Source organism: Ostrea edulis, chromosome 1 (genome assembly GCF_947568905.1).
Source record: "Ostrea edulis chromosome 1, xbOstEdul1.1, whole genome shotgun sequence".
NCBI lineage: Eukaryota > Metazoa > Mollusca > Bivalvia > Ostreida > Ostreidae > Ostrea > Ostrea edulis.
Genome location: NC_079164.1, coordinates 6,124,155 through 6,145,571, shown reverse-complemented (window position 1 = coordinate 6,145,571; position 21,417 = coordinate 6,124,155). Strand labels below are relative to the sequence as shown.

Below are 21,417 nucleotides of genomic sequence, written 5' to 3'. Positions count from 1 at the left end.
CGAAGAGAGCCTTTTTATGCGTGGAGGATTTCCAGGGGTAATTGGATGTGTCGATGGTACTCACATAAGGATACAAGCTCTAGACGAACCAACTTACGTCAACCGCTCTTCTTTGCCCCTGCTGCAAATTCCCCCACCTAACCTGCTCTACTGTCCTCCTCTGCACACCCATTGCGTTGATGTTTTCTGTCTGCTCCTGCCATTTTGCGTTTTTCTTTGCGTTTGTTAATAAATTGGAATGCTTGGCCTTTAAAATATGTTCGTTTTTTTTTCAACAAAATCTGTCAGCGCGCTTATCTCTGCTAGGCTCCAGTTACAACTTCTGCTCTTTTTAATAGTGGCCATCTTTTTTTCAGCAGGGAAGGTAAATGCACGTGCAGATGGATTTAACGAAAGTTTAACAGAGTTTTCTCTGTTAAATAATAAATAGTTAATTTGGAGTTTACAACTTTTCGTGGAACCCAACTTTAACTATCTATTTGCTAACTAACAGTTTAAAATTTAATAGTTACGGACTTAACTCGAAGTTAATTTAACTAACGTTCGTGCAACTGGCCCTGGAGGTTTGCTATAACCATGTTTTACTGTGTTTACATGAACCTTTAAATATCATGATTGTTATTTATAAACATCCTACACTGAACACCGTTTTCATGGACAACTAACATTTACACATGGATTGTAAAAATCATTGCTCAGTATATATGTACATCCAAAAATCACATGGTTAAACTACACAAACCTATACAAGTTATGGTATGTCATTGCAACTTTTTTCATGGTCTACATACTGTAAAACACGGTTTATAATGAATTCATGCTTACAGCGAACCGAGATTGGGTGAGAGCATGTAGTTTAGTCTTTCCTTTGATGGAGCAGATTGATTTGTAATAGAGTATTATGTACTGGTAGCTGAAGTGATGTAATCCTCTCCAATTTTTTTCGAAGTGATTTTCATTCCCTGTAGTTTTAAAACATTGCCAGTTTGAAATTATTGGATGTAATGAATTACATTTATAACGATTCAAAATTGTCTGTCCCCAGCACTTCACTATAAGCGTGTTTTACTGTAATTGTCTGTCCCCAGCAATTCACTATAAGTGTGTTTTACTGTAATTGTTTGTCTGCAGCACTTCACGTTTTACTATAATTGTTTGTCCCCAACACTTCACTATAAGTGTATTTTACTGTAATTGTTTATCCCCAGCACTTCACTATAAGTGTGTTTTATTGTAATTGTTTGTCCCCCAGCACCTCACTATAAGCATGTTTTACTGTAATTGTTTGTCCCCAGCACTTCACTATAAGTTTGTTTTACTGTAATTGTTTATCCCTTCACTATAAGCATGTTTTACTGTAATTGTTTGTCCCCAGCAATTCACTATAAGCATGTTTTACTGTAATTGTCTGTCCCCAGCACTTCACTATAAGCATGTTTTACTGTATGTAATTCTATTTGCATTCTAAATCAGAAATACCACTGTATCTTATTTCACAGGCCTATTAACCCTGTCTTGGTTATTTTCTATCACTTCAAAACTTCTGTCCGGAATAGCCACAGCCCCTCCCTCCCCCGTGTCATTCACCAGTAGTGGAAGCCCATCCCTCCCCCCTGCATCCATCACCAGTAGTGGGAGCTCCGCCCTCCCCCATGTCCGTCACCAGTAGTGGGAGTCCCGCCCTCCCCTCTGTGTCCATCACCAGTAGTGGGAGCCCCGCCCTCCCCTCTGTGTCCATCACCAGTAGTGGGAGCCCCGCCCTCCCCTCTGTGTCCATCACCAGTAGTGGGAGCCCCGCCCTCCCCTCTGTGTCCGTCACCAGTAGTGAGCCTCGTGTTAGTGGCTTCCAGGTATCCTCTACCTGACAACATGGCCTGTATCCGTCGGGTGTGCAGCGTGGAGACCTCTTCTTTGTGAACTCCTCGGATATGCTTGACTAAATTCCCATGACTGGTACATTTATAAGGACAAGCGTGACAACCAAACTTCTTTTCTCTCTGAAAATATGTTTACATAAGTTCTTGATACAATTTACTTTTTTTTTTATAGATACACAGTAATTTGATATGATTAATCATACTTTTCTGTAATGAATACATGTATACAAGTTATAATGATTATAAACAATAATAAGCAATGAGGAAAATATGCAAATGATTGAACTTGACACCGCACGTTTCATTATCACGTGCCTACCTATCCAGCATATAATCTCTATTTCAAATACAGTAAAACACAATTATAATGAATTCATCAAATACAATAAAACAAAATTATAATGAATTCATCAAATACAGTAAAACACAATTATAATGAATTCATCAAATACAATAAAACACAATTATAATGAATTCACCAAATACAGTAAAACACAATTATAATGAATTCATCAAATACAGTAAAACACAATTATAATGAATTCACCAAATACAGTAAAACACAATTATAATGAATTCATCAAATACAGTAATACATGCTTATAATGAATTCACGCTTATTGTGAAGTGATATTTATTCCCCTATGAGAGGAAAAAAGTTAATATCTTATTGGATATAATGAAGTATGGTTATACCGAGATGTTTTTCACTGGGCCTGTAGGTTCGCTATAAACGTGTTTTACTGTAGTTTGGTTATAACGAGATGATTTTCACTGGGCCTGGAGGTCTATAACCATGTTTTACTGTAGTTTGGTTATAACGAGATGTTTTTCACTGGGCCTGGAGGTCTATAACCGTGTTTTACTGTAGTTTGGTTATAACGAGATGTTTTTCACTGGGCCTGTAGGTTCGCTATAACCATGTTTTACTGTAGTTTGGTTATAACGAGATGTTTTTCACTGGGCCAGGAGATTCGCTATAACCGTGTTTTACTGTAGTTTGGTTATAATGAGATGTTTTTTACTGGGCCTGGAGGTCTATAACCATGTTTTACTGTAGTTTGGTTATAACGAGATGTTTTTTACTGGGCCAGGAGATTCGCTATAACCATGTTTTACTGTAGTTTGGTTAAAACGAGATGTTCTTCACAGGGCCTAGAGGTTCGTTATAACCATGTTTTACTGTAGTTTGGTTATAATGAGATGTTTTTACTGGACCTGGAGGTTCGTTATAACTGTGTTTTACTGTGGTAGTTTGAACTTCAACATCATATTCACAAATCCTTTACACAGCAACAGTCTTTAGAGGTGGAGAAAAGCAAAGTTCCTCTTTCATCACTGTATACAACTCATCATTCAAAAGCTATACTTGAATCTTGATACAGAATTATTTCATTTACATTTCTTCTTAAAAAAAAAAATATTTCTTGTGGGCAACACAACAGAGACTGAAGATTTTGAATCTTACCTCATGGAAACAGGTAATATGGATTTTAAGGTTAGTATTTCCTGGGAAGGTTTTGCTGCAGCCTTCATACGGACAATGTATCTTTATGCCTGCAATGAAATAGTGAATTCTTAATGTGAATAGCCCATCCACTTTTCCATAATATGAAAATCAAATGTATGTATTTAAAGTTTGTGAAAAGCCCATCCCGTTTTCCTGATATGAAAATTAAATACATGTATTTAAAGTTTGTGAACAACCCATCCACTTTTCCTGAATATGAAAATTAAATGTATGTATTTAAAGTTTGTGAATAGCCCATCCACTTTTCCTGATATGAAAATTAAATGTATGTATTTAAAGTTTGTGAACAACCCATCCACTTTTCCTTAATATGAAAATTAAATGTATGTATTTAAAGTTTGTGAATAGCCCATCCACTTTTCCTGAATATGAAAAAAAAACACCAAAGAATTGATACATTGGATGAAAAGTGGAGGACATGTACATAAATATTTGGAAATAGGAAAGTTTAAAATTTACCTTATCTAATTAAAAAATGCAGTTTTAGTAGAAAGTAATATGAAAAAATTAAAACGCTTGACTGTGTGGATAGGTTTTGGTTTGCAGTTACCCACGAATTTTAGTCCCCACAAATCTGTAAACTTTGGTTACCCTCAAACATTGACCCCCACACGAACAATGCTGATTTCACAGCAGATGTTCAACACAATTAAGGGTGATAATATTACCATGGGTACGCCTCACATGGTCGGTGAGATTTCGTCTCGTCACAAATCTTTTCTCACATATATCACACTGTTTGTCCTTTTCAATTACATGCCCTGAAAAAAAAGTAAACTTATATACATGTAGATGCTGTGATAAGACAGTAATACCTGCACGCAAGTGTCTGCCTTTAAATATACCCTCACTTGTACTTGTGTAACTGGCAAAGAAGCCACAATAGTTTATATTTTATAATTTACTTGATGCATGATCAAATTTAGCATGACCTAGAACATGACCTCTGGGAGGAATGCATTACTGCTACATTGCCAGAAATATATATTCTTAATGCACATATCAAGACTTTAGCAGACTATGTAAACAAATTGTCAAACTAATTAGTAAATATTTTAATAATTACCACTTAAAGGAATAGCTCATCTGTAGAATTACATGAGTATTACTTGTCCGAGATATCTCAGTCATTCATCATTTAACTCATTATGTGTATTACTTGTCCGAGATATCTCAAGTCATTCATCATTTAACTCATTATGTGTATTACTTGTCCGAGATATCTCAGTCATTCATCATTTAACTCATTATGTGTATTACTTGTCCAAGATATCTCAGTCATTCATCATTTAACTCATTATGTGTATTACTTGTCTGAGATATCTCTGTTCAGTCTCAGCTACTGAATTTGTTTGAGTTTTAAATCGTTATGTGAATTTGTTTGAGTTTTAACTCGTTATGTGAATTTGTTTGAGTTTTAACTCATTATGTGAATTTGTTTGAGTTTTAACTCGTTATATGAATTTGTTTGAGATGTCTCAGCTACTCACCTTTTAATGCCTTATGCCTCAGCTCATGCCCTTTCAATAACTTCTTATCAAACGCCAAATAATCACATTCATGACAGCGATGTCTAGAAGAGAACAGAAATACAATGATGAATATTGCTTTATTATTTAATACATGTAGTTACATACGTATTTTTAAGTATGTAACATCTAGAGAAAACATATACATTTGTATCCCTGAGGTTCATTCTGCACAACTTTCAATTCTGTACAGTACTAATGTAGGGCCAATCAAAATCTATGCTGTTTTATAGCAAGTAAAGCTTTCTAAAGCTACAACAGACTGTAGAGACTATGGTATGTTGCAATATTTCCCCAGAAAGCTACAGTTCTGGTCTGTTTCAATATTTCCCCAGTATGCTATAGTTCTGGTCTGTTTCAATATTTCCCCAGTATGCTATAGTCCTGGTCTGTTTCAATAATTCCCAAGTAAGCTAGAGTCCTGGTCTTTTCAATATTTCCCCAGAAAGCTATAGTTATGGTCTGTTTCAATATTTCCCCAGAAAGCTACAGTTCTGGTCTGTTTCAATATTTCCCCAGAAAGCTCCAGTCCTGGTCTGTTACAATATTTCCCCAGAAAGCTACAGTCCTGGTCTGTTTCAATATTTCCCCAGAAAGCTACAGTCCTGGTCTGTTACAATATTTCCCCAGAAAGCTACAGTTCTGCAGCTGCAAAGAACTTACATGAGAGGGGGTGAAAAAGGAAAAAAAAATTAAAACTAGAAATGAACACCAGCATCTATTCAGTTGTGTTTCCCACTACCAAGCAAATAAAATATGTACTGTTGTAAAGTAGCAGTGTTGATGCGAAATTAAAAAAAAATCACCTTTAGCAAAGATTAATCCAAAGATTTACACCCATCATATTTGTGTCAAAAGCTCACAAATATATTAAATATTTGGCCTACTCATTTCCAATCAAAACTGCACTCAGAGTCTCTACATTTGGCAGGGGATCCTGAGACTAAGAAGAAAATGAGGTAAAACACATAAGTTCATAATCTGACAGGTCAGTGAGAAGTGACTTTGTGAGAGAAAAAAAATGGCAGTTGTTAGGATTACGGGAGTTTTTTTCTTGACGTCGACAATTCTTTAGATATTCATACACATGTATGTAGAGCTGCTTGCATTTTCTCTGCCCTAGTCGTTAGAGCTCGCTGCGCTCACGATAAATAAAGCCTTCAGAGTGCTTGCATGAGATATAAACATTTATCCAAATGAAGATTACTGAATACAGTCAATGAAATTACATTATTATTTGAATATCATACTTATTAATGTACATAAATAAATATATACATATTAATGTACATAAATATATACATATTAAAGTACATAAATAAATATATACATATTAATGTACATAAATACATGTATATACATATTAATGTACATAAATAAATATATACATATTAAAGTACATAAATAAATATATACATATTAATGTACATAAATAAATATATACATATTAAAGTACATAAATAAATATATACATATTAATGTACATAAATAAATATATACATATTAAAGTACATAAATAAATATATACATATTAATGTACATAAATAAATATATACATATTAATGTACATAAATATATACATATTAATATATATATATTATTTATGTACATTAATATGTATATTATTTACGTACATTAATATGTTTATTATTTATGTACATTAATATGTATATTATTATTGATGTACATGTATAATGTTTTGTTACTACTAGTGCATCCTCATTAAATTGCCATTGAGCTAGAGTGACTTACACTTTGGTGCCTGGAGGAATCTCTTTGTGTTCTCGGTGCATGTGAACTAGATACATGTACCTGGTCTTGAAGCTTTGAGTACAGTAGCTGCAGAAACCCCCTGGTTTACGTGCCTTTTTCTCATGCACTAATTCAATATGGTTCTGGAAGAAGAACGCAAAACTTTTAGTAAAACCATAGGCATATAAAAGGTAGCTCTAATACTACATCATACCATAACATGATTGAAAAATTAGAACATGTAGCTGTGTATGCAATATACTCCTAGGGTCACTGACTGTGAACAGAAATGAATGTCTAATGCTCAGAATCCCTCCTCTAGTGAGTACTGTTAAATCATAAATTTTTGTGGGGATGTAATTTTCATTGTCATTAAGGAATGAACACATCCACTAGTTCCGGAAAAAACAGTGAACCACAATAAAAACTCAGACTCTTCACCATGGAATCAATAAAGAAATAAATTTCAATTTTGAAAATACATGATGGTATGAACTGTGACACTTCACGCTAGCATACATCATGAAGTGCGTTAAATACAAGGTTTCATGTATATTTTTGGCTTACCGGTAGTTTGCTTGTAATAAGTACAAATATAAAATTCCTAAAAAATAAAGGATTTGTAAATTTCTATGATCATGACGATGTTCAAAAGTTGAAATACATTTTTATTTAACTCAGTCTACCCAATATATAAGTTTTTCCCACTATTTTGGACATAGTTGAGAAATCATGGGAATAAATTACATTCCATACAGTAAACTGCATCATATTTACTTTAAAAAACATAAATTAGTTTTCATTTTCTCCCTTTTTAAAGAAAGTTTGTTTATAGCAAGTGTTTTTGTTTTCCAGCTGTTTTCTTAAAACTCTCTCTCTTTCTCTCTCAAATCCCACATACCCTCAGCTTTTGCTTGGCTTTATTTTTCCTTCATTTTTTGGATATAATATTAATGTGTATCTAATGTACCGTTCAACGGGTATGTGCACAAAAAATTAAAAAATTAATTTTTAAAAAGTGTTGTTAATTTCATGAACGGACGCATGGCTTTGACCATTGACATATGACCCTAACTATTGTGGTTAAGTTTGGGTTTTACTTTTACTTTTATTTCTGGATTTCGATCCCGATGTAAATCATTCACCCGTTGTATTTGACCACGCCCACTTTATCTTTCAGCCAATAACTTTAATGACAGTTTCTTTTGTTTAATTTGCTATATAAAGCCATGTAGCGAACAATTCTTTGAAGCGAGACAGCTGGCCTTGCTAGCTACACTTCTCCTTCCATTATTCCTATTTTGGAATTTTGTTTGTCTACTTTGTTCATTTTTACTTACTAAATTATTATATTACCTTTGGGTTGGGAGAATTTCTTGATAGTTTATAGGTTAAGTTCTAGGCTTTAGGAGTATGTATTTGTCATATTCATACTCCCAGTGGTCATAAATTTGTAAAGTGTTATAATTTATCTTATTTTCATTTCTATTGAATTCATTTTCAAGTTTCTAATCCTAGTGTAGTTGGGTTGTTTCGAAGTCGCCACTATCAAATCAAATAAAACAAACACAACACGAAGTACAGACCACACAAATGCTAGACCTGCTACACTAATGACAACTGGACTGTACTATTACGTGAAATCAACATTACCTTCAGAGAGTTGGCAGTAGAGAGGGTCTTCCCACAGAACTCACACTGATGTATGTGCTGGGAGCGATGCTTCATTTGTAAGTGAGACCTGAGTGTGTCTACATGTTTCATTACTGCTCCGCAAATATTACAAACGACGGACTCTGTGGCGTGGACTTTTGCTTTGTGTACTTTCAGTTTAATCCTACAGAGTGCCCAAAATTTGCAATTCTACAAAATAATACCTACAAACATAGCTGAAAATGTCAAGATGAATTTATCGGTACATGTATATAGCTTAGAATTGATTAATAAAATAACTATGAACCAAATGAATATAAATGTTGATTTCATTTCAAACATGCTAAAGAAAACAAAATCTTGTATATGGATAATGTATTAAAGCACATAAAATTTTATGCAACATGATAAGATTTGAAAATTCTTTTAAGCTAGAGGCTTTATGATTAAAATGATTAAGTGCTCATCTCACAGAGAGATCTAAGTTCACTGTGTGTTTAAATGTGTGAGTATTACCTCAGAATCACACATGAACAGGACAGTGTGTGTTTAAATGTGTGAGTATTACCTCAGAATCACACATGAACAGGACAGTGTGTGTTTAAATGTGTGAGTATTACCTCAGAATCACACATGAACAGGACAGTGTGTGTTTAAATGTGTGAGTATTACCTCAGGATCACACATGAACAGGACAGTGTGTGTTTAAATGTGGCAGTATTACCTCAGGATCACACATGAACAGAACAGTGTGTGTTTAAACGTGGGAGTAGAACCTCAGAATCACACATGAACAGGACAGTGTGTGTTTAAACGTGGGAGTAGAACCTCAGAATCATACATGAACAGGACAGTGTGTGTTTAAATGTGTGAGTATTACCTCAGAATCATACATGAACAGGACAGTGTGTGTTTAAACGTGTGAGTATTACCTCAGAATCATACATGAACAGGACAGTGTGTGTTTAAATGTGTGAGTATTACCTCAGAATCATACATGAACAGGACAGTGTGTGTTTAAACGTGTGAGTATTACCTCAGAATCACACACTTTCTTTGTAAAGATAACAGGATCGTACTCCGCACATCCGTGTTTACGGAATTTGTGATCCACGTATGTCTCCGAGTAACACCGTTTGTAAACAATCCCACAGATGTCACATGATACATTTCTCACTATGGCCAGATCATGTGACTGCAGACTGTGCAGTTTGATCTGGTCTTTTCCCTCTGTTGTATCATAACGATACACAAACGGATTTTCTACTTTCATTTTTAGGCAATGTTTACATTTCCTGAAATTACTCCGAGACTCCTTCGTTTTGACTTTTCCACAAATTACTTTGGCAGAATCACTCTGACTTTTACTGTTGGCAGAATCACTGTGACGTTTACTGTTGGCAGAATCACTGTGACCTTTACTGTTGGAAAATGTTTTCAGCTCATCTCCGTGACAAGTACTTTCTTTGCAGTCATAACTTGAATTTACATTTTCCTCATTAAAGTCCACTCCTTTAGAACTCTCCAGCATTTCTGCATTAAAATTCATTAACATTTGATCTCTTTCATGTTTTTTGTCATGTTGTGTGCCATCATTGCTAGAGGCAATAAGGCTTTCACCTGAAGAACCTTCATTTCGCTCCACAGAGTAATTTACATCACAAACATCGAGATCCTCCTCCTCGTCTTTTATCTTGACATCAGTTACCATGGTAACAGCACTATCTGGAAAGTTCTGTGCCCCTGCTATTGAATCACTGCTAGAAAAAATGACTGCCTCTACACAAGGTTCCTCACATCTCAACTTTGCCAAGGTTAAAATATTCCAATTATAGCTAGGCTCAAATCTGATGTGCAGACTATTACTTTTCACCATAGGATTTTTAGATGACATGAAATCTGCAATAACTGATTCTAATGAATCTTCAATGGATGTATTTGCTGTACTGCAACTGTCACTTGAAACGCAACCTTTAAGTTTTATTCCAATATGATTTCCAAAGCTAGACATGTCTAAGGCCTCTTCCAATGTCAATAAAATTTTTCCACAATAAATCAATTTGATAAATTTGTTGACATGCACAGAAGAAAATTCCAAAGCCTGAATTGCATTGATGGAATCTATGTAGAAACTGTACAGACCCCACATGGCCAGGACGATTTTATGGGCATACACTTCACCATCACAACACTGTATACGGCAGTCGCACAGAATCTGGTTTTGTTGGTAATAGAACAGAACATTGGTCAGTTTGGTTGCCATATCTGGCACAGAGACACTGATTTCTGGTCTCATTATGACTCTGTAAAGAGATTATGCAATGTAAGTATTAATTAAGTTATGAAAAAAGTGCACTTATTTCAATATAGAATCAATGTACATTTTATTTCAACATGAAAAATTTACTTTAAGTTGCATGACTAGATTGTTGCCTACCACTACAATGCACTGTCCCTAAAAAAGAACAAGAGTAAGGTGTGTATTTTATAGAGCAGTCAAAGTTAAACCTGGCACATAGCTGCCTATACGTAAGTACGCAACTACATAATGTAGCAGTGTGTTTTAACTTGTATATATTATATGATACCGTATTTTAATAAACATGAATAGTGCATATGGAATTAAAAGCACATTTTATGATTTAAGTCAAATTCCCAGATCCACCCCTTTATTTACTTGTGTAATAGGTTAAGGTTCACAGGTCTTGCTATTTCATTGGCTGTAGAACTGAGTTTTATTCAGTTAGAATCTATAGAGTTTTTGGTCAGGTTGGTCGTGGCTTGCTTTTAAGCAGTTTTGGTATCTTTGTGCTGATTTGACATTTTGGTTTTGACAAAGACATTATTAGACCTTCAAATCCAGACCTGACAGTAAGTACTAATTTTATTAACATTTATCTTCATAATATGTATATATAACTAATATCACTGTTTGAGAGAAGAGTGAAAGTTTAAATATTTTTTAAGAACAGTAAATATCAATTTAAAGTTATTTCATCTCAGTATATGCTTATATTATATCTATAGTTATTATAGTGTATATAGTACTGTAATGATATATTTGTTATAAATAGATTAGACGCATCCAGGCAGCATTTTGATGTTTGCATGCATTGGGCCTTGTCCCATAGATAGGTAATTAAAAGATATTACCTTTTATTATATTTAAAACATGTAATTTCATAGTGTTACATTATTTGTAATGCAACTGTAAATATTTGAGTAAAGTATATTTTACTATATTTGAATTAAGGGAGATAACTCTTAAGGTTGAAATGTACTCTTTATTGATTGTAAATCGCTGTGATATTCATTACTATTTTGTCTTTTAGGGCCATTTTTTTAATAATGGACATTTTGTAATCAACATTATGTAATCATCGTCATCATCCTTATTCGTTTTACCATGCAATAAATGACTGCATTGTGAACCCTAAGCCAGGAGTTGGTTATTTCTATCTTAAAACCACCACCCCTGCAACAATACACATCATTAGCTGGAGAGAAAAAGAGAGATCTGCTGTTAAATATCTGTGCCTAAAAATAACTGCATTATATAATCCCGGTTTATAATTATAATCAGCATGTCCATTCAATCAAACTCAAAAGTCCTTATCCAAAATATCAACATCATGTTGAAATTATCACTTTAATGTACATCATGTACTTGTATGAAGCAGACAGATTTAGGGTACAGTGGAGCCTCGTTAATCCGGACACTTTGGTTCCCAGCAAAATCGTCCGGATAAATGAAGCGTCCGGATAATTGAACCGCATATTTTCTATCTTTACCTAAGTAAACAGTATGCTTACTTTATTGAAGCATAGTGAATTAAACACATTCTATCACTGGATTAACCATTTACATTAATAAAAAAAAAATATAATAATATAATAATGTTAACATTTTACATGCATTTCAAAGCACTAAAATTGAAATATACGTGTGCAGTGTATTTGCCTATGCTTACATTGTACATGTATATTAGCACTACAAATCTACAAAACTGTGTACCGTATGCACTAAAACAAATAATGAAGCACTATATGCAACTACAAATAAATAAATTATTAGTAACTAACAAAATCATTTACACTTCAAACATTTCATAACACTTTTAATTCTTAAAGAGGCCAGTCATTTCCATATGTCACGATTTACGGGTTCGGCGGTCTGTTAAAACAATCTTCATCATCCAAAGTTGATTTAAGAATTTCGTGTTTATCATGTCAGTTAACTGACATATCATCACACACCACCTAATTTAAGGGAAGTGCTGACAGGGTACAGACAATCGCTTCAATTAGACAGTTTGGCTTGTTTTCTTTACAATTTACGACTTGCTAAAATTGTCCGACACAGACCTTCCCCCCAAAAAATTACCGTCCGGATTAACGGTACAATTTTCAATGCATTTTAACGTTTTGTAGTAAGAAATGACCGTCTGGATACGGAACGCGAATTTCCGGATTAATGATGCATAATGAAAATTTCGTTCCCTAGAAAAATCGTCCGGAAGGTGAAGCGTCCAGATTAATGGCGTCCGGATTGTCGAAACTCTACTGTATTCTGTGTTATCAGTAACATTTACCATTTATACCAGTTGAAAACAACTAAAATTTGAGGACGAAACAATTTGTTAAACAAGTGTAAAGTCAGTCCAAGTATCCACACCCCACCCCCAGTTTCTATGCACAAAATTAGATAATTTCATTGGTAAAACACAGGAGCTCCCCCCCCCCCCCCCCCCCCCTCATTAAACCCCACCAAGGCTTTGCGCTAGACCCACTGGGGGCCTCAAGGTGGCCCCCAGACCCTTTGTCTTACTTTGCATACACTTCATTTTCATTCTGGCTATGTGCCTGTAAACTTTTGATGTTTCCCTACCATGCCAACAGTTACTTCTCAGATGAGTTACAATGGAGGCAAATTATGGCCCACAAAATAATTTGATTATTATCAAAATTCTTCCAATATTGAAGAAGTAGCCATGCTTTTGTATGCCTCAATACACATAGATTACTGAACTGTTCCTAAAACTGAAAAATGTTAAGAGACATCCAAAGACATGGAGTTTGATTTTCTACTACTTAGAATGCCTTTAATTAATGAACAAAGGAGCTGTCATTTTTCAAAATGCTGCTCTCTTTGTTTAGCATAAGAAACTTACCGTGACTAAAATTATGCTATATCTTATCATAAAAACAAGGTAAGATGCATATGTTTTTAAGGTGAATCGATCCTCTTATGATGTCATAGGTTTTTGCAAAATCTTTATTTATTAAACTTTGCGCATGATAGAAATATATATTTCAGAGGAATTTTATTCACTGGGTAAAATAAAAAATACTGGTAAACTATTGGTACTAAAAAGTTTTTATTTACCATAGATAATCAATTATTTATAATTTCAAAATGTTTTCAAGGGCAATAACTCCTATGCTGGGATTTCCTGTATTGCATGTCTAATATACAATTATTTCCCTAATATCCACAATTAATTTATACACATTCATGAATTAGTTTTTGTAAACTGTTGACATTTAAAATTTGTTATTTCAACATTTTTATCATTCTGTTTAACGAAAATGTGATTTTTTTTTTAATATTGATATCGTCGACTGCCCTATTTCGGTGACTGACCAGAATTGGTGACCTTTTGTTTACGTGTTCATGTTGTCGTTTCAGGGTGTAGATTTCGCCATCAATTTCGCCGTAGTGTTTGCCAACATATATAGAGTACGTCTTCATTTTTCTCTCCGAAAATGAACCACTGGAAGGAGAGTATGCAAACAATCAACACGAGCACCCCAAAAATAAGCCCATTTACTTACTACTTTTTCAAGCAAACCTTCAAATTGATATAAAGTATACCAAAAGTCTAGAATTCTACACTATGTTATTTTATTCACTGACGTTTAGTTGCACATTCCTCTTGTATATATACGTTTTAACAATTACAAACTTTTGGCAAACTTATATCAACTGTGGTCACCGAAATAGGTGACGTCACCGTTTTAGGATCACAAAGTGACATGCTTTTTGTTACGAAAATATATTCAATAAACAAACCAATGGAGTTGGAATTTTTGGATGAAAGTAAAGGAATTTAATTACTTTAATGGTAGGAGTATTATTTATTTAATCCAAGTGATTAATGAGAAAATCGCAGTTTATCACTAAGGTCACCAAAACTGGTCAGTAAACGATATATACTTTTGTGTTTGCATGTCCGACATCTTTAAAAAAGTGGCAATATACACATTTTCTTTGGTTATTAAATAAATTAAATTATACTGAGTGGAAATTAATACAGTTTTTCCACTTTCAATCATTAATATTGATAAGTCACACGAGGATCGATCCATCATAAGTTACTGTAATCAACTGTTATACCGAGCGAAGCTCGGACGGGCCAAAGGCCCGTCCGCGAAGCAAGGCTCTAAAGGTAACACGTATGTAAAAGAAAAAAGTCAAAATCAGCAAAAGAAAAAGAGATAATCTCTATATACGTTCACTGAAATTTTCGTGATCCATATGGGCGCCGCCATTTATTTTTTCATTACCTGCTTCAACAGTTATTCGTGTTTTATTTTGAATGCCAATAATAGAAGACTCCGACGTGCAATTCGTAATTTAAACACTCAGTTTGTTCAAAGTGAATAGTATAATTATCATTGTAACAGGTTTTAGCAAATAAATACATATAAAACCGTAATACGACTAAATAGATGAACGAGTGCATGAGTTTCTTTGAATAAGTATATACGATAAAATTACGGTTACCTTTTTACCATTTTGAATTTATTGGTTAATTTTGTTTAGTTATATAACGGCCTTTTTCATTGCAGACGGAATGTATTATTGTTGTTTACAATTGTTTGCTTTGTAAAAGAGAAAAAAGTCGATGCTAAATGTGACGTCACAATGCACAGTTTACGACGCCTTGCATTTTATTTCCCGCATTCAATGAATAGGCAGATCCTGTAAAACTGTTGTCCCCATATAAACCCCTTTAATATTGAGATGTTACTGGGTTTTTAGCACAAGGAAAATTTCATTAAAAATATATTTTATTAAATGAATCATAATCTACCGTACTTAACGGAATTATGATTACCACTTGGGACACTCCAATGACCATTACATGCTTCGCTCGGTTAAACGGTCACACTGTATACATATTATATCAATATGTATTCGATGTCCTGTGGTTGAAGGGAAATACACTAAATAAATCTAGCGCATCCATACTAATTTCTGGGGAAATGAGAGGGTTATTTATATTTGGTCTTTCCTATCTCCCTTGTTTGAGGGGTATGAAAGACCATATATAAATAACTCTCTCGTTTCCACAGAAATTGCATCCATACTACTTATTTACAAAAAAGACCGAGAGTCACGTTAGACTTTCTAATTAACCTAACAATGAACCAAAATATTTTAAGAAGAAAATAAGTACACATATGCATGAATTTTGAAATGCAATATGTACCTACTTTTAAAGTCTTGCGAACTTTAGTTCATTCTGCAATTTGTGAAATGATGAATGAGACGACTAGATTACTAAAGTCAAGCTAGCGGACAATAAGCTAGCGGCCAATAAGGATTTTTCCTAATATTTATCGCTTAGAAAATGTACGTATAACGAACCCGACAAAAAAGTACTCTCAATATACGGCGCCTAGCGCCTAAACTAGGGCATGTGTCACTCAGGTGACCACAGGACATTTTAGGGCATTGACCCCTCTAATACATTCTGACCCCAAAAGGGGAACGATTTGGGGAACGGCGGCGCCAATTATACCCTATTTTTACTATCTAACTATATGCGGTAGGGGTCTCGGAACGGCGCCTAGCGCCTAAACTAGGACTTGTGCCACTTAGGTGACCACAGGGCATTTTAGGGCATTGACCCCTCTAATACATTCTGACCCCAAAAGGGTAAGTATAGGCACCGATTTGGGGAACGGCGGCGCCAAATATACCCTATTTTTACTATCTAACTATATGTGGTAGGGGTCTAGGTACGGCGCCTAGCGCCTAAACTAGGACTTGTGCCACTTAGGTGACCACAGGGCATTTTAGGGCATTGACCCCTCTAATACATTCTGACCCCAAAAGGGTAAGTATAGGCACCGATTTGGGGAACGGCGGCGCCAAATATACCCTATTTTTACTATCTAACTATATGTGGTAGGGGTCTAGGTACGGCGCCTAGCGCCTAAACTAGGACTTGTGCCACTTAGGTGACCACAGGGCATTTTAGGGCATTGACCCCTCTAATACATTCTGACCCCAAAAGGGTAAGTATAGGCACCGATTTGGGGAACGGCGGCGCCAAACATACCCTATCTAACTATATGTGGTAGGGGTCTAGGTACGGCGCCTAGCGCCTAAACTAGGACTTGTGCCACTTAGGTGACCACAGGGCATTTTAGGGCATTGACCCCTCTAATACATTCTGACCCCAAAAGGGTAAGTATAGGCACCGATTTGGGGCACGGCGGCGCCAAATATACCCTATTTTTACTATCTAACTATATGTGGTAGGGGTCTAGGTACGGCGCCTAGCGCCTAAACTAGGACTTGTGCCACTTAGGTGACCACAGGGCATTTTAGGGCATTGACCCCTCTAATACATTCTGACCCCAAAAGGGTAAGTATAGGCACCGATTTGGGGCACGGCGGCGCCAAATATACCCTATTTTTACTATCTAACTATATGTGGTAGGGGTCTAGGTACGGCGCCTAGCGCCTAAACTAGGACTTGTGCCACTTAGGTGACCACAGGGCATTTTAGGGCATTGACCCCTCTAATACATTCTGACCCCAAAAGGGTAAGTATAGGCACCGATTTGGGGCACGGCGGCGCCAAATATACCCTATTTTTACTATCTAACTATATGTGGTAGGGGTCTAGGTACGGCGCCTAGCGCCTAAACTAGGACTTGTGCCACTTAGGTGACCACAGGGCATTTTAGGGCATTGACCCCTCTAATACATTCTGACCCCAAAAGGGTAAGTATAGGCACCGATTTGGGGCACGGCGGCGCCAAATATACCCTATTTTTACTATCTAACTATATGTGGTAGGGGTCTAGGTACGGCGCCTAGCGCCTAAACTAGGACTTGTGCCACTTAGGTGACCACAGGGCATTTTAGGGCATTGACCCCTCTAATACATTCTGACCCCAAAAGGGTAAGTATAGGCACCGATTTGGGGAACGGCGGCGCCAAACATACCCTATCTAACTATATGTGGTAGGGGTCTAGGTACGGCGCCTAGCGCCTAAACTAGGACTTGTGCCACTTAGGTGACCACAGGGCATTTTAGGGCATTGACCCCTCTAATACATTCTGACCCCAAAAGGGTAAGTATAGGCACCGATTTGGGGAACGGCGGCGCCAAACATACCCTATCTAACTATATGTGGTAGGGGTCTAGGTACGGCGCCTAGCGCCTAAACTAGGACTTGTGCCACTTAGGTGACCACAGGGCATTTTAGGGCATTGACCCCTCTAATACATTCTGACCCCAAAAGGGTAAGTATAGGCACCGATTTGGGGAACGGCGGCGCCAAATATACCCTATTTTTACTATCTAACTATATGTGGTAGGGGTCTAAATCGGTGCCTATACTTACCCTTTTGGGGTCAGAATGTATTAGAGGGGTCAATGCCCTAAAATGCCCTGTGGTCACCTGAGTGACACATGTCCTAGTTTAGGCGCTAGGCGCCGTATATTGAGAGTACTTTTTTGTCGGGTTCGTTATACGTACATTTTCTAAGCGATAAATATTAGGGAAAATCCTTATTGGCCTCGGGCGTTGTCCTCGGGAAATATGATTTTTCTTGGGTGAAGAAATCTTCATATCTCCCTCACTATCATGCAATAAATGTATAATATCACGTCACAGTCTATTCGAAATGAATTTGTTGTACTTTGACAACATTGTTTACACACGTCAAGAGCATATATGGTGTGCCCAGGGGTCTGTGTTTGCCTAACCCTCTATTTTAATTTGTATTGCTTTTTGGAGTTGTGAGATTGATCACTGTTCGTTATCTTCACCTTTTATGGATATGGACTCGCTTATTGTCTTAAATGGAAAATTATTCATATTTCCCAAAACATTACATGGGGGTCAAGGGTCAAAACATCACCTTGAGTAGTTGCATTCCCCGTCCCTTTTTCTCTTCCATAAGAATATCAATTGTGACGCTTCTCACTGGCACTAGGGTTCATTTCTCAAAATGTTCAGGGTTATGAATCGATGGGTGTACCGTGTTTCTTTGGATCAAAGGAAGTGTGGGTATAATTTGTTATATGGAGACATTTCCAGCAAAACAAATTCTGTCAAAGACTGTCCTCTGTCCGGACTCCCATGCGTTACGTCCACGGGCACCTGGCGTTTTGGACCTATACTCTCTTTGATCCACCACCCTCTTTTTTTGATGTGCAGAACAAAACCAAGAAATATGTCCTGAAAATTCATGGATTCTATGTCGATTGTATCTACATATTCTGATGGTATTCTACACTTCTATCAAACACAGCTTTACTGCATGGATTAAATAATTATTTGATGCGCATGTGCGAGAAGGCAGTAAAACAACACACTTTTCTCCAGAGAACTACAGTTTTCTACCATTGTTCATGAATACCAAAGTTACTTTTCCCAATAGTTCATGACAAAAAAGAAACCACCCCATACTGAAGCGCATTTATTACTCGAATACCAGACATGTGAACAGAATGGAGAGCAGGTGCCCGCTGCATTTCAGCTACGGCCATTTCTACTTCTTGCTACGGTCAGAGCGATCTTCTATACACTCTAAGTAACATCGCTCGTTTCTCCGTTCACAACTGTCTGAGCACACGAAATTGCGACTGTAGCTCGACTGGTGACGACAGCGAAAACGACAGAAGTTCATCATGTAATCACAACTGTAGCAGGCTATGCCCTCAAATCCAGCCTCGTTCTCACCCATTGCTGCCAACAGAACCAAAATCATAAGTGCAAAGGGCCTCTGAAAATAACAAATTATGATGAGAACGCGAAGGAATGTTTTAATCATTGATATTAGTAATTGGCAAATATTCCAAAGTCAGAATGAAAAGGCGAAGACAATGAACAGTGATCAATTTCATAAATTCTATAAAAATAAAGAATGGAGAGTAGGGCAAACACGAACCCCTGGATATACCAGAGGTCGGATCAGACAAACACGGACCCCAGGATATACCAGAGGTGGGATCAGACAAACACGAGCCCCTGGATATACCAGAGGTCGGATCAGACAAACACGAGCCCCTGGATATACCAGAGGTCGGATCAGACAAACACGAACCCCTGGATATACCAGAGGTCGGATCAGACAAACACGAGCCCCTGGATATACCAGAGGTGGGATCAGACAAACACGAACCCCTGGATATACCAGAGGTGGGATCAGACAAACACGAACCCCTGGATATACCAGAGGTGGGATCAGACAAACACGAACCCCTGGATATACCAGAGGTGGGATCAGACAAACACGAACCCCTGGATATACCAGAGGTGGGATCAGACAAACACGAACCCCTGGATATACCAGAGGTGGGATCAGACAAACACGAACCCCTGGATATACCAGAGGTGGGATCAGACAAACACGAACCCCTGGATATACCAGAGGTGGGATCAGACAAACACGAACCCCTGGATATACCAGAGGTGGGATCAGGTGTCTAGGGGAGCAAGCATCCCCTGTTGACCGGTCACATCCTCCACGTGCCCTATATCTTGATCACGTAAACGAAGTCATCAGCATGTAAAGAACAGCCTGAAACACGCCAGACAGCAGAGGACCTCATGACGGGTTTTATTTGCAAATTAGAGCATTACATCAATCATAGAATTTGTGGAATACTGACAAATTAGAGCATTACATCAATCATAGATTTTGTGAAATACTGACGTTAAGCAAGTCTGTGCAAACCGCATTAACTTATTCTGTCAGAACACTGCAACCTGCCCCGATTTGAAATTGATCATATGCAGAACATGTTCTTGCATATCAAATCAGTTGAGATATATATAAACACCTTATGCAATGAATATTGCTACATAAATATGGGAAGTTGACATATATGAACTGTTGGGTTGCGGTTTGATTTTATATTGATTAACGTCCCTCTCGGGAATTTTTCACACATATGGAGACGTCACCATTCCCAGTGAAGGGCAACAAAATTTAGGCCTATCCTCGGCGCTTATGGCCATTGAGCAGGGAGGGATCTTTATCGTGCCACACCTGCTGTTACACGGGGCCTCGGTTTAAAACGAACGTGGCATTACATATGTGGGTGTCATGAGGTTGGTGTTTGCCCTACTCCTAATTTTGTATTCTTTAAGAGTTTTATGAGGTACATGTAGATGACTGTTTCTGTTATACATGTATTTGGTTTGTTTTTTTAACCAGACGTGGCGTTAGGTATAACTTACTGGTATACTTTTCATAAATTCATAGAGTAACATGTTATGAGTAAGGAACTAAAACTAATTTTATACAATTTCGCAATGCTTGAAAACACCGCAAAACCAAAAACAAAAAAGTTTGAATTATATACAGAAAAGATATTTTTAAAAAGATAATTTGAACTGAAGCAAAAAGAACTTACCATGCTGACTACAAGAAATCCCAGGATTAATCTAACAGTATCTACACCAAGAAAACCAAGTCAGTCTTATAAAAGATTAGGATTAATCCAACAGTATCTCCTCCAAGAAAATCAAGTCAGTCTTATCAAAGTAAACGATGCGGTCAATTTAAAGCGCATCTATTCCAGGGAATCCCTGTTCTCGAATTTCATGTCTGGTGAGGGGGCACGTACAAGTGTGTTGGGGGGGGAGCTAATTTTCGCATTTCTATTATATCTTTTATGCACAAGTGATTATAATAGATTTTAGTCTCTATATGAAGCAGCTTTTAATATCTGCATGAAACCTTACCCTCTTTCCCGTTATTGACAAAGTCAAATGTAAAATTTTCCAAACGTTATACCTACAACATCTGTATGCAAGT

At 36.6% G+C, this 21,417-nt stretch overlaps 1 protein-coding gene and 1 long non-coding RNA gene across 2 annotated transcripts; both read right to left on the bottom strand.

Annotated features, from left to right (window-relative positions):
• Positions 1–1,622: 1,622 nt before the first annotated feature.
• LOC125664750 (zinc finger X-chromosomal protein-like) lies at positions 1,623–15,913 on the bottom strand. Its single transcript, XM_048897564.2, has 9 exons — positions 15,843–15,913; positions 13,987–14,116; positions 9,379–10,645; positions 8,343–8,552; positions 6,690–6,832; positions 4,899–4,981; positions 4,077–4,169; positions 3,346–3,434; positions 1,623–1,997 (listed from the first exon to the last, which is right to left on the bottom strand). Exons 3-9 carry the CDS (start codon positions 10,636–10,638, stop codon positions 1,623–1,625), a joined length of 2,253 nt encoding a protein of 750 aa, XP_048753521.1. The 5' UTR covers positions 10,639–10,645; positions 13,987–14,116; positions 15,843–15,913.
• Positions 15,914–19,058: 3,145 nt separating this feature from the next.
• Positions 19,059–21,189, bottom strand: LOC125664338 (uncharacterized). Its single transcript, XR_007365831.1, has 2 exons — positions 21,014–21,189; positions 19,059–19,377 (listed from the first exon to the last, which is right to left on the bottom strand). It is a non-coding gene; the product is annotated as an uncharacterized LOC125664338 (long non-coding RNA).
• Between the last annotated feature and the right edge of the window lie 228 nt (positions 21,190–21,417).